Below are 13,085 nucleotides of genomic sequence, written 5' to 3'. Positions count from 1 at the left end.
TTGTGCTGTGGTGTAAAAAGCAGTGGTGGTCTCTGCAACCACAGAAGCCCTGTGGCGTTGTAAATAATTTATGGCTGTCAGAATATTCCATTTTTAATTCTGTTGTAATGTGAACTTCTAATTTTGGGGAGCAGTGGCATTGTGTCTAACTTTGACTGAATCCCCACACGGAGCCTGGAAGGATTTACTAGGCTTCTGTGTCATTGGCATTTGGCATCTAACAAGTTAGGACTTGGAATGCATATCCACACATCAAAGCAGCAAACACTAACCCCTCTACTATTCTGCTGCCATACAGCTCAGCCCTGGGACAAAGCAAAATATTGGCACAGCTTCCCCCCACTGCCATCAAGGCTGCCAACCTACAGAAACCTTACTATGCATTGCAAATATGCATTGACTTCAAGTATTGCTCTGTTTTGTTGTTGTTGTTGTATATCTTTATTTCTTGATTTTTTTCCTCTCATTTGATGTTAATGATGTTAATGACTAAACCTTTTTTCTTCTGTATACTGTATTTCTATGTACCTTTTTTTTAAACTTCTATGTACTTTTACTGTGTACATAGTATTTTACTATGGAATGAGATGATATTTTTGAAAGAAAACATGGTCATCACATAACAATATCTCTGAAAGGACTCATGGTCCTATTTGAGATGGTAAGCCCTGCAGGAGAAATGTCATCAACTCAGATTTTGATGGTATCCCCCCATGACCCATGCCAGTTGTAATCAGCCTAAATGCAGAGAATTTTTTTATGCACCTTATAAAAATCCATTCTGCTATAATTTCTATCTCCCTGGGGATTGTGATATGACACAGGAACTCCCTTAAAGACTCTTGAGTTCCTTAAGAGTCAGGATTGTGAATTGCCTCCATCAGGCCCATGTCTCCTATGAGGTCTGGCCTGGGGTAGACACTCCACAGCCAGTTGCTGAACTAAAGAACATGCTCCAGCCGTCTGGCCCTTTGACCACTTTCTTTGTATGTTGACAGACGGAAACTTCTTTAACTTTTTCTTTGTTGGGCCGGATTTCTATATTTTCAGTCATTTTTCATGCCCCGTTACTCATTGATTTCTCCATATTTCTTCCCAGGAAGTAATAGTCTTATAAATTCAGGCAATCGGAGCTGGATTACATCACAGTCCACGTACATAGTGTTGTTTGTAGTGCATCCCAATGCCGTGTTGGCTGTTTCGGATATTAAAAGACTTGATGTCGTCATATGAAAACTTAGTTCTTATTGTATCTTTGGCATATATTTATTTTCAAGATAAGCAAATAAGATAACCTTTATATTTGAGAGATGACAGGAAGAAAAGTAATAAAAGAATTTCTTGCTAAATATTTTAAAGGTTAATTATGACACAGGCAGCCATAACAGAGGAGATACCGACAATTGTAAACTGAATGATTCAGATTATAAGTTTGAGTTACACTCATTGGGAATCCCTGTGCTTTTTGGAGTTGAGCATCAACAGTGGTAGAAAAAGAGTCAGAAGGGTGGTAGATGCTATTATAGGGATTGTAGGGGTGGAAGGTTTTTTTCCTCCAGATTTACAGAAAAGGCAAGAAACCTTAACTCTGAAATTTTCTTTATTCGGTTACTATAATTATTACTTATTATGATGATGATCAGCTATAAATTAAGGTTGAAACAATAAAAGACATTCTTAAACAAAAGTGTTCAATATATTAGGACATCTATTAAGGTAAGGTTAGAGAGAGTCCGCTTTTGTTGTTGTTTAGCAGGAGGTGAGAGAAATTTCTTTTGGGTATGGTTTGAATTTGGGCACTGCCAGAAGGTCAAGAGATGACCCAGATGATACTCCCCACCACCTTATCATCACGAATGATGTCAGAGGACTTTGGGGAGTAGGGTTTTAGGAGAAAGCATATCTTCATACGAGCCCTGTTCTCCTCTGCACCCCCTTGAGTTCTCACTGCCAATACCAGGAAACCATTCTCTCAAACTGAGCTCTTTCAAAGCACTTATATTGGACTAATGCTCACTTTTGACCCACTTGAGTAGGATTTTTATTGGAGTTCAGACTAAGCTATGTAGCATAGTTATTGTTGCTGGGATAATTTAATTCACACAGTTTTAAGAGGAAAGGGACATCCATTCTTCTGTTTTTGCTTAATTTGAAGAGTTGAAGTTAGTAGTTTTTGTTTTGTAGTAGGAAAGGAGGTATTAAAATACTTTGATACTCAAAAACAGTAGTGAAAAATGGTCGTTTGTTACAATGGTTATTACAAGTGAATCTTTTTTTTTAATTCCAGTATAGTTAACATGAAGTGTATATTATACAAGTCAATCTTTAAAGGATCTTTAGACTCATAGTAAATTCCCTTTTTATTCTCATTATGTATTATTTTCTTCTTAAATTGCCTTATGATTATTTTTTGACCCCCCTGCCCCTTGGATTTTGTCTTTTTTAGTAAAATGGCAAAACTGGAGGAACTTGAAGAAATTGACATCAGTGGGAACAAACTGAAAGCCATCCCGACGACCATCATGAATTGCCGGCGCATGCACACCATGATTGCTCATTCTAATTGCATCGAGGTCTTTCCTGAAGTTATGCAGCTCCCAGAAATCAAGGTATGTGGTTTGATCTCATAAACTCCAAGCTGCAGGTCAGGAAAGAGAATTGTTTTCTCCAATTCATCTGTTCAGGGTGTTTGCACCTTTGTTGGATTGAAGACTCTCAGTCATCCCTGCCCTATCCTTCCTAACTACTGGGCTACACTGTCGAATCAACAGAGGGGGATAAAAAACAAGAAGAAGAAGAAGAAATAAAAAGGCACTGGATTAGGAATTGGGAAAATTATATTCTGGGCTCTGTCCATAACTAGCTGTGTGAATTAAGGCTAACCATAGAGTCACCTAACTCTTTCCTATCTAACAATACTTGTCCTCCTTATTTCCAGGGTGGTTATGAGGCTCGAAAGAGTTTGTCACTCAAATGTCTGACAGCAGTTTGAAAAAGTTAACAGTACCACCGCACACTCGCCCCCAGACTTCCCCAATTATGTAGCATCCACCATACAGCACCCACTTAGTAATAATTCCCTAGATAAATACAGCATCAGTACTGTCACCAAATAGTCATTTCAACTTAATGAAATTAGCAGAACAGGTATTATTCCCATTTGATGTTGGTGTGCTGAATAATGAAGGGATTTGTGTACATGAAGGCAGCAAATTGGTGGCAGAGATAGTCTGCAGTTCCTGGCTTCTGACTCAGGGTAGATCATAGGCTGAAACCAGTTCACCAGAGTGAAAGCCATCTAACAACTTTTTATTCATGTTTTTTTGGTGCCAAAGTAAGAAGTTCTTTACATAGCATGTATTTTTTCATTTGCATCTTAACATTTCTGATCATCGGTTTTGTGCTTAATAAAAAATAACTCAGTGGTTATAGACTTGGAGCACATTCTAACCTCCTAAAGGGAACAGAAGTCATCCTACTTGGCCACTCTTCATTTTTCAGGCACTTTCTGATATGACCTTTATGTATCAGATTTAAGAAAGTGTGTAGACATTTGAAGGCACTTTAAGTAGCACTCATAATCTTTCACCACAGCTGTTTTTGTGCATTTGCATGGTTGAGGTGTACACAAGCCATTTCCTAAGTGTGTGCACGCTTTAGGCCACGATGTGTTTCACTGGGAGCACTATCATTTCATACATCGCGGGCATTTTAGAACATTGGTTATAAGCTAGCAGCCATAGTTTACTTGTACTTTCTACATAGTACCTTACACACTGGTGAAGGGGTGGGGGGGCTCTGAAGGGAGACAGACCTGGAGCTGAATCTAGCTATAAGTTCCTTAACTGCTCCATCTCTTCAGCTGGACAGTGAGGGGAAGAATAGTCCTTCCTTTACAGCATTGCTGTGAGGATGAAAGGAAATAGTACGTGTGAACGTTTGCAATAGGAGTGGCACGTAGCAAGAACTCTGTAAAGGTTAGCTCTAATTAATACAGTCCTTGATGGGGTTCAACTGTGATGTTGATTATATGGAGCAACTGTTCTGGTTGATGATCAGTAAAATACGGAAATATGTTACTTAAACAAATACGTCTTTGTCTTCAGTACTAGGTTAGCTGCTGAGCTTCCCGGGGCCCCTGTGTTGCCCATTGCTGGACATGGGGGCGGTGCTGTGGTATCTTCTGCAGGGGCCTATAAACTGGTCTCTGTGCACTGTGCCTGGTGGGACCCCAGGACAAGAAGGGAAGAGTCTCCAGACCAACCTCCCATTTGCTGGTCTTGCTTTCTGCACCTGGTTTTTGATGTTCTGTAACTCTAAATTGTGGATTAGGCTTTTTTTTTTTAAGTGTCTGGTTTAAAGTACAGATACAGGTGGACATTTGAACTTTCCAGGTTTTGACTAGATTTTGCAAAATCTGACTCTTGTTCGGTGAAAATGAATTCTCTCCTCGACCCTAGCTTGGCTTCCTGGATCTGAAGTCAGGGCCTTCTGTTTCTGTTGAACGTCTTCTGTTGACCTCTGTCTGTGCCTGACTATACAGCTCCTTTAAAAGTTTTACTTCTCGTATTGGTTTTTTAATGCTTTTGTTTCTTTTGGTCTTAGATTTTTCTTGTTATCCCAGCTATTTTATCTTAGCAGTTTCTGTATGTTAATAATGTCCTTTTTTGTTTTTTAATTTTATTCATTTGTCAGAGAGCACAAGCAGGGGGAGTGGGAGAGGGAGAAGCAGGCTCCCCGCGGAGCAGGGAGCCCGATGCGGGGCTCGATGCCAGGACCCTGGGATCATGACCTGAGCCGAAGGCAGACACTTAATGACTGAGCCACCCAGGCGCCCCATGTCCTGTCTTTCTGATCCAGCTCTTCCGTTACCAATAGATAGAGATTTTGTTGGTTGGGGGTTTTCTTTGGGGTGGGAGTGGTGATGAGCAATATCAAGTATCCTTTATATACAGAAGTGTGCATTTTGCAGCCCTGGGCAGATAGCATTGATAAAGTAGTAGTTACATTGTTTTAGAACTCTGAGTTGGTATGTCAGTGTTCTTTCATATGAGAATATCTTAAATTGCAGTGTATTTACACACATTTAAACCATCCAAAAGAAAATTCTTGGTAAAAAGGCTTGCTGTATCTCAAGTGGTAAAATACCTATGAGCATCTGCAAACTGAGCTCTAAATTAGCATGTTTTTAATGTCCTAAATTGAAATACTCAGCCTATACTAAAATGTTATTACTGAGTTAATAACCCTAGATTATATTCCTATTGCTTGTTGAAAATGAAGTAATTGTAAAGTAGTTCCTAAAAGGTATTATGATCATTGCAATTATAAAAACTGAGCACAGAACATGATTTAAAGAGGGAGAGGCCCTACTATATTTAACTAGCTTGTTCTCTCCAAGCAGTCTCTTTTAAGACTTTAAAGGAAAGCGCTTATTCATAGCTTTGTTACCAAAATTTCAAAGCCAGTTATTACTTAAAAGGGTAAACAAGTTCCCCTACTAAAATACATGTGCTAAAATACATTTTTTAACTTGAAAAATTAAGCCATTATTCATGTACCCCTAAAACAGAAACTGTATGCACCTTCTAGTGTTGGATAAAATTTAGGTCTGGTCTTTTCTCATTTTGGTACATTCAGTGAGATCTGCTCATCCTCAGGCATCGATTTCTATACTTGGGCAAGAAGGTCATATAAGTTATTAGTAGGAAAACATTTTCTATTTTCAGAATTTTCCAGTGAGCCCAAGTGGACCCAGAGTCAGAGTACTTTTGTTCCTTAGTTTTATTGTCTTCACTTTTGTTTAGCACTTTCAAATAAATCTTCCCTACCTCCAGTCCTGTATTCCCAGAGCAGGTTATTTTTCTATCCTGGTTCTAAAATAGAAGGGCTTCCCTCTGGATATAGATCAGCTCTCAATGAGGTAGAGAAGAAGACATGATTTCAGAGTCACCATATAAGCCAGACTTGGCTTGGCTGGTCCTGAGCTGAAGTCCACATTTCGGCCGCTCGTGGTAATGAATCCAAATAGCAAAAGTGACCATGAATACGGCGCTCGGTTCCCCAAGATCTTAGTTGAGTAACTTCCAGTTAGTGACTAACCTTTTTTGAAGTGTGGTTTAAGTAGACAAACGTGTGACACATGTGCATGAAATTTGTAGTTTAAACACCATATCAGCAACTTCTTTTTTAAATTTAGCATGTTCCTGTGGCATCTTGATTTTAATTACTGGATGAACAGTATCTTTTAAAATGTTTTAAATCTGGGATGCCTGGGTGGCTCAGTCGGTTAAGCGTCTGCCTTTGCCTCAGGTCATGATCCCAGGGTCCTGCGATCCAGTCCCACATTGGGTTCCTTGCTCAGCGGGGAGCCTGCTTCTCCCTCTGCCTACCACACCCCCCTGCTTGTGCTCTCTCTGACAAATTTTTAAAAAAACTTAAAAAAAAAGATTAAAAAGAATAATAAAATAAAATGTTTTAAATCTTCTTCAGAAGATTGTTTTCATGTTGTACTATGCAGTGACGACCTACTTGGATAAGGTGAGTGAACTCATCTCTAGGATCTGTGTTAGTTTCACTGGGAAGTGAAGTATGAAGTTGACTATCCCTTGGAATCAAACTCTGCTTGCTCTTGTTTCTAAGGAGAGAGAGAGAGAGAGAGAGAGAGAGAACGAGAACCAGCTTGGTGATAAAGACACCAAGATCATGGGGAAATGGCTGGGTCAGAACGGATGAAAGAAGAGATTAATTCTTTGGAAAGTAGGATATGCAAATGAAGACAGATCAGGGACCAGTTAAGTGTTAGCTGGGTAGAATAGCTGACCTCCTAGACTTAAAAGGTCATCGAGGCATTTATACTGCATATCTGAAAGCCAGAAACCAGAAGCAGTCGTCGTTATGGTCCTAGAATCTGGGTCAGTATTAATTATTTAGGAGATTTCCTAACATTACCTTTAACTTTGATTCCTCACAAAAATCCTGTCCTGGAAAGTCTCAGTAGTGGCCCCTTTCCTGTCATGACCAGGCACACTTGACCCTGTTGTTGATTCACAGCTGGAGGTAGTAGTGTTTATTTCCCACTCCGGCCTGGGAATTCCCCAGGGTGGGGCCTGCGGTGCCATCTCTGTAGATCCCTGATGTCTGGCCTATTGTCTGCCGCTTTGTAGGTGCCAAATCAGTGTTCCTTTGGATGACTACTTGCATTTGTTTGCTTCTTAATGAATTCATAATGAAAATTAGTGAAGCTGTTCAGAGAAAAATCACAGTATTTGTAATAGAGAAGGAGGCTTTATACAAGATTAAAGGTCTTCTTTTGCAACTCCCTGATGAAAGGTGGGGCAGTTTAAACAATGTACATGTCTAAATAGTTACAGAAATAATTACATCAGCGGCTTTCGCTCCGTGAGGGCAAGGGAGTGCAGAGGTGATTGGGAGCCCCCCTTTTGCACCTGACAGAGCTGTGGGGCAGCATGGCTGCGGGGGCGGGCTCGCTGTGCTCTGAAGAATCACGCAAGCGGTTGCAGAGTCGCCCAGAGCCAGGAGGTAAAGTTGCCGTTTGAGGGCAACACTGGCAGTTATCCGGCAGGTAATAGAACACACGCTGCAATGAAAATGGATATGCCTGGGGTACCTGGGTGGCTCAGTCAGCTGAGTGTCCGACTCTTGGTTTCGGCTCAGGTCATGATCTCAGGGTCCTGGGATCAAGCCCCAGGTCAGGCTCCATGCTCAGTGCGGAGTCTGCTTGAGATTCTCTCTCTCCCTCTGCCTCCCCGCTCATGTGCTCGCTCGCTCGCTCTCTCTCTAAAATACATAAATAAATCTTTTTTAAAAATGAATATGCCTATGTCTTTAATAATGTTTTATGAGGAAAATATAATAAAGATATTGGAGCTTTGGTGATAACTATGCTTAAGTGATAAATCAGATCAGTTCTCTTTAAGATGCACTGATTATTTTCCTGTGCTCTTAGCTAAACGTATTAGCAGTAATTTTCCTCTAAGTCATGAGTTCCTCCAAGTATGAGTTATCTCACTTTTTCCGAGGATTGGATAATTCTGTTTTCAGTATTCTTACCAGAATTTTGTATGAAAGCCAAGTAACTTTTGCAAGCTATGTCTTAGAAGAGGCCTGAGAGGGAAAGGTAACTTTGTTAGTCATGTGGTAGGCAGATTTAACATTCTATTTAGCAATGTATTTTCAAGAAAGTTTTAGCGCATTAAACAATAGAGAAACATACATTAAATAACATAGGCTGTGCAAGTAATGTGTTTTTCTCCAGTCTCACCCCCCAATTTTCTGTTTTCCCAGTGGCAGCCATTACACTCACTCAGCCAACAAGTGTTTGTTGAGAACTGTTAAAAGAATAGGAAATAGTACTTGTAAATGGAGCATTCACTATTTATGTGCATGCCAGTAGGTAGCGCCAGGTGCCAGCATCCTACAATTTTTATGAACAAACCTCCTTCAATGTGCAGCACAATTTGCTACTAAAGAAAGTGTCGCATTGGGGTGTGACTTACTCCAGACCGAATTTAATCTAAGCACATGTGTCTCAGTTCCCATCCTAGCTGACTGAAGGAGGACCTTCTCAGAAGATCCGTTCATGTATTCGTTCAGCAAATAATTGTCTACCCGTTCCCAGGCAATTAGCTGTTCATTGGCTTCTCATTTGAAGGAAAGCATTCATTGGGCACTGCTCTTTGTGCCGCACAGCACTCAGGACATGGGAGGAGAAGCCGCAGTGCCTGTTCCCAGGATCATAGGCTAATGGAAGGAATAAATAAGCAAGGGGCATCAGTTGAAACAGGGGTCCTAGTGGAATTGGCACTGAGTTGAGACTAGAAGCATAAGGCACATTTTACCAGGTGAGAGGCAAGGAAAGCTCGAAGAGGCCCAGTCACAGTAGTGTGTGCAGAGGCACAAGTGAGAACATGACACATGCAGGGACTGGAATTAAGCTTGACACAGCTGAATATAGAGTGTGAGGAAGCAGGTGGTGAAAGGTGCAGATGAAGGGCCTTGTTGGACATGCTGAGGAGTCTGGTGGCAGATTGGAAGGCGGAGTGTGGTCAGATGGGATAAAGCACGTCTGAGTCACCCTGACAGCCTGGTGGGGAGTGGGTCAGAGGGAAGCGAGACTAGAGCAAAGTCCGGGTGCGGTCCCAGGCCTCCCCGGGGGAGCTGACGTGGTGGCCGGAGTACAGGAGCTGGCTGCAGTAAATTAAGGATGGGGGGGGGTCGTGATGTTGATAAGCACCACCTAAGAGGATTATTTATAAAGATATTGCCAGCATTGTCTTTATAAATACCCTACTGAACTCATTTTATAATTTCGTAATTTAAACAATGAGCAATTACAACTGCAGAACTGTGAAAATTTAAATCATTAGGTAACATTAGAAAAATGTTGCTTATCAATTTCATAAAATTCAGTAATGTTCTGAAAGGTCTGTAGTCTTTCCCTGTAGGGCATGCTCTGACCTGAATTTGTTTCTTTCAATCACTTGTTCTAAGTTATGCATCAGCCAGCCCTTGGGTTTCATCACTACTCAGCACATTGTGCTGATACCATTTGTCTTCCCTGTGCTCATGTATATCCTGATGGAATAGCCCGTCATTAATAAGTATTATCAGTTTTTCATTGAAGTCCAGTTGACTGTTGATGGAACCATTATAAGTGGAAAAACAGAAGAAAAAAGAGAGGACAGTTTCCCTATTAATGTTTAGGTTAAGTGAATTTCTGTACTTAGAGTATTAAGGCTATCAAAGGTGATGGGAGTGCAGATAGGGAATAAGTGAAATGTGATGACATTGTGCTACATTTATGTTTTTTAAAAGTTTGGGTTTGTATTAATGAGGCTGCAAGAATATAGAATAGTAACACTGGTTTATTAGGGTACTACATTTAAGGCAAGTTTTCTAAGCTTTTCTGCTGGTCGAACTTTTTGTAATGTGGTTATAATCCTCTCATAATAAAAAGTAATCATTTTTATTTTTTTTTTTAAGATTTTATTTTTTTGACAGACAACGAGAGAGGGAACACAAGCAGGGGGAGTGGGAGAGGGAGAAGCAGGCTTCCTGCCGAGCAGGGAGCCTGATGCAGGGCTGGATCCCAGGACCCCGGGATCATGACCTGAGCCGAAGGCAGACGCTTAACAACTGAGCCACCCAGGTGCCCCCCAAAATAATTATTTTAAATTGCGTATAATTTTATATCATTGCTTCTGTTTGGGAGCAAGGGTATAAAATAATTTGTGTGGAAACTGCATCCTTTGAAGTCAGTTGAGAATATATTTCTCCAAAAATGCATGTTTTCATTTTATTCAGTCTCTGTCCCTCCCCAATCCATAATAGACTTAAGAATTTTTCCAAATAAAAATGATTGTCTACTTTTAATATTCTGAAATTCTCAGATGCAATTTGCCTTTCAAACCATCTTAAGATCTTTAATAGGCTCTTGAGGCATTATCTTAAATTATAATAAGCTGCCACCCCAAGCCAGATAATTGAATGCTTCCTACCCATTCTGCCGAATTGTGGGTTACATATTCTGTTATCCAGAAAAATTGCCAATTACTCTTATTCTCTCTTGTACATGGCGAGCTGCCTTCTACCCTGGTTCCCTGCTCCATCATGCAAATGCAGCACCTCATTTTAGGGCTTTTCTCATTTAAGCCTTACACAGGTTTTGTGAGAAAGAAGGTATTATTCCCATTCACAGATAGCACATAATTTTTGTTCTAATCAATATGCTGACCCTTTTTGTGGTTGTTTCCCAAATGAGATTAGACAGGAGCTGTTGGAGAGTCCAGGTAGTGGATGCCTGGAGGGCAGGATCCATACGTGACTTGTGCCTTTTTCCCTTGCATATAGTAGGCATGTGCACCAGCTCGTCTTTTACCCATTTCTTATTTAGCTTCTTTTGAATTATCTTCTCATTTTGTATGTTTTCCTGCCTTTCCTCATGTTGCAAGTTTTTTGGTTTAAGAAAGCCCTTCACTGTTGGATTTTGATGTTAGAACTGTAATCCTTATGGTCATAACAGGTGCAGAGATTTTTGTGAGCAGTAAGAAAAACTATGCTTAGGGTCTTCAGTTAATGCTTATTTTTTTAATGTAGAGATAAGCTTAAAAGGATAAAGATGGGGAGAGTAAAGAACACAAATTTTCTGCATTAGTCAAAGGCAGTAAACATTTTAGCTGCATTTAGCAAAATCTGTTTTAAAGTGTTTATGGGAGGGTAACAGACGACCTCATTTTTCTGCATTTGGCCAGCATCATGTAGTGAATGGTCCGACGGATTCTCAGGGTAAAGGGTAGGAGCATAGAACCACCTGAACCACCTGTCCAGGCCCTCACTTCCTGTTTCCCCTCATTCCTTCAGTGCGTGGACCTGAGCTGTAATGAGCTAAGCGAAGTCACTTTACCAGAAAACCTGCCTCCAAAACTACAAGAACTAGACCTGACCGGAAACCCCCGACTTGCCCTCGATCACAAAACCTTGGAACTTCTGAAGTAAGTATTTTGTGACGCTCGGCAGCCCCATCTGACAATGGGATTTATAACTTAGCGAAAACATTGAACAGAATATGAAGGACCCATTGATTTATTAGCTGTATCTACACACGTTTGAGGTGATTTGTGAGTCTATATAGTTCACCATCATGGAGGGCCAAAAACAATTTCAGATAGTTGGATACTCAGGTGTCCTGTCAGAAAGTTTCTGAGGAAGTATCCAGACAAAAAGAGAACAAGAATAATGACTACAAAGAGGGAAAGGGGACAGAAAGAAAGACGGGGGAGAGCAATGACTAGCCAATATGTAAACTTACATCTCAGTTACTGATAACGTGGTGTGATGCTTAATGCAAATGCTATGAAAGGATTTTGAAAGAGATGTGTAATGTGGGGAAAATGCACAATGTGGAACTAAAGTCCAGATTATTTAAGCAAAAGTGGGAGTGTGGGGTAGTTAGATCCTGCTAAGTTATCTTCTTGTTTGGGGAAGGATACGTTCTTTGATACGGTCTCACTCTTGATGTCGGTAGAGAATTACAGGTTCACTGTGTAAAACATTAAAGGAAACCTCATTAGAAAAGATATCTTGAAAAAATTTTCATCACAGAACTCTAAATGTCAAAAGAATTGAATTATGCTTCCCAATTGAATATTATATAGCCATTAAAAACAACAATGTAGAGTTACATTACTAACTAAAGGTCTCTACATATGATGTTAAATGAGGAGAATGTTTACAAAGAAATTTGTATGGTATGTTCCCACTTTTTTGCAAAATAAATATGTGTGCATTGGGTGTGTGTGCTTGTGTACACCTGGAAAATGCCCACAAGGATATAAAACAAAATGTTACAATAGTGTTATTCTTTGGATAGCAGGATTATGGATGGTCTTCATTACCTTCTTGAAACATTTCTGAATTCTCAGAATATTTTTGCAGCCAGTCTTAAGTAAGTCTTGGACATGGATACACACTAGTCATGTATTGCCATTTATGCTTAAACCCTGTTACCCTGTCTACTGCTGAAAGTCATATTCCATTAGCTTAGAAAAAACGGAAAAGGAGAATTTTTAAAAAAAGAGTAGCATTAGTAGTCTATTAATATTATCCTAGGCTTTTAGAGCAAGCCAGAATTTGAACATCATCAGGGTGATTCCTGGATAGAATTGGCCTAATTAGTGCCTGTTGGTTCTAGGTACTTAATTGATTTCAATATATAATTGAAGAATACTGCTTAAGTAGAGTGTTGTAGGAAAGCCACAGGGGACCTAGGCACTCTCCACCGTTTATCAGTATGTGAAGCCTTGGCCCAAATCCCTGAGTCTGTACAGACCTTAGTTTTCTCATCTACGTGATGGGGAAGATGGCTTACAGACTTGCTAAGGGACTTCTCAGAACTAAGAGTGCATGGATCATCAATATGTATTTCATCTTTATACAGGTAACTTTTGAGTATTCTTACAAATATATGAAATTTTCTGTTAAAAATATATCAAAATTAGTTACTAAATGGAAATAGCTGTTTGGAGAAAAAAGTTGAATTTGTACTACACACCAAAATACATTCC

General features: G+C 40.0%; 1 protein-coding gene across 1 annotated transcript in view; it reads left to right on the top strand.

The window, feature by feature from the left end:
- Positions 1-13,085, top strand: part of PHLPP1 (PH domain and leucine rich repeat protein phosphatase 1) — a 216,814-nt gene that overhangs the window by 189,322 nt on the left and 14,407 nt on the right. The window contains exons 12-13 of the mRNA XM_028102984.2: positions 2,447-2,609; positions 11,383-11,513. Of these exons, the coding sequence (XP_027958785.2) occupies positions 2,447-2,609; positions 11,383-11,513 (294 nt within the window). The remainder of the gene's footprint in view (positions 1-2,446; positions 2,610-11,382; positions 11,514-13,085) is intronic.

The sequence above is a fragment of the Eumetopias jubatus genome, unplaced genomic scaffold, assembly GCF_037043125.1.
Source record: "Eumetopias jubatus isolate StellerSeaLion01/CBP00866 unplaced genomic scaffold, mEumJub1_p1.0 scaffold_16, whole genome shotgun sequence".
NCBI lineage: Eukaryota > Metazoa > Chordata > Mammalia > Carnivora > Otariidae > Eumetopias > Eumetopias jubatus.
The sequence above is the reverse complement of the archived record's forward strand: the minus strand, read 5'-3'. Positions and strand labels throughout refer to the sequence as shown.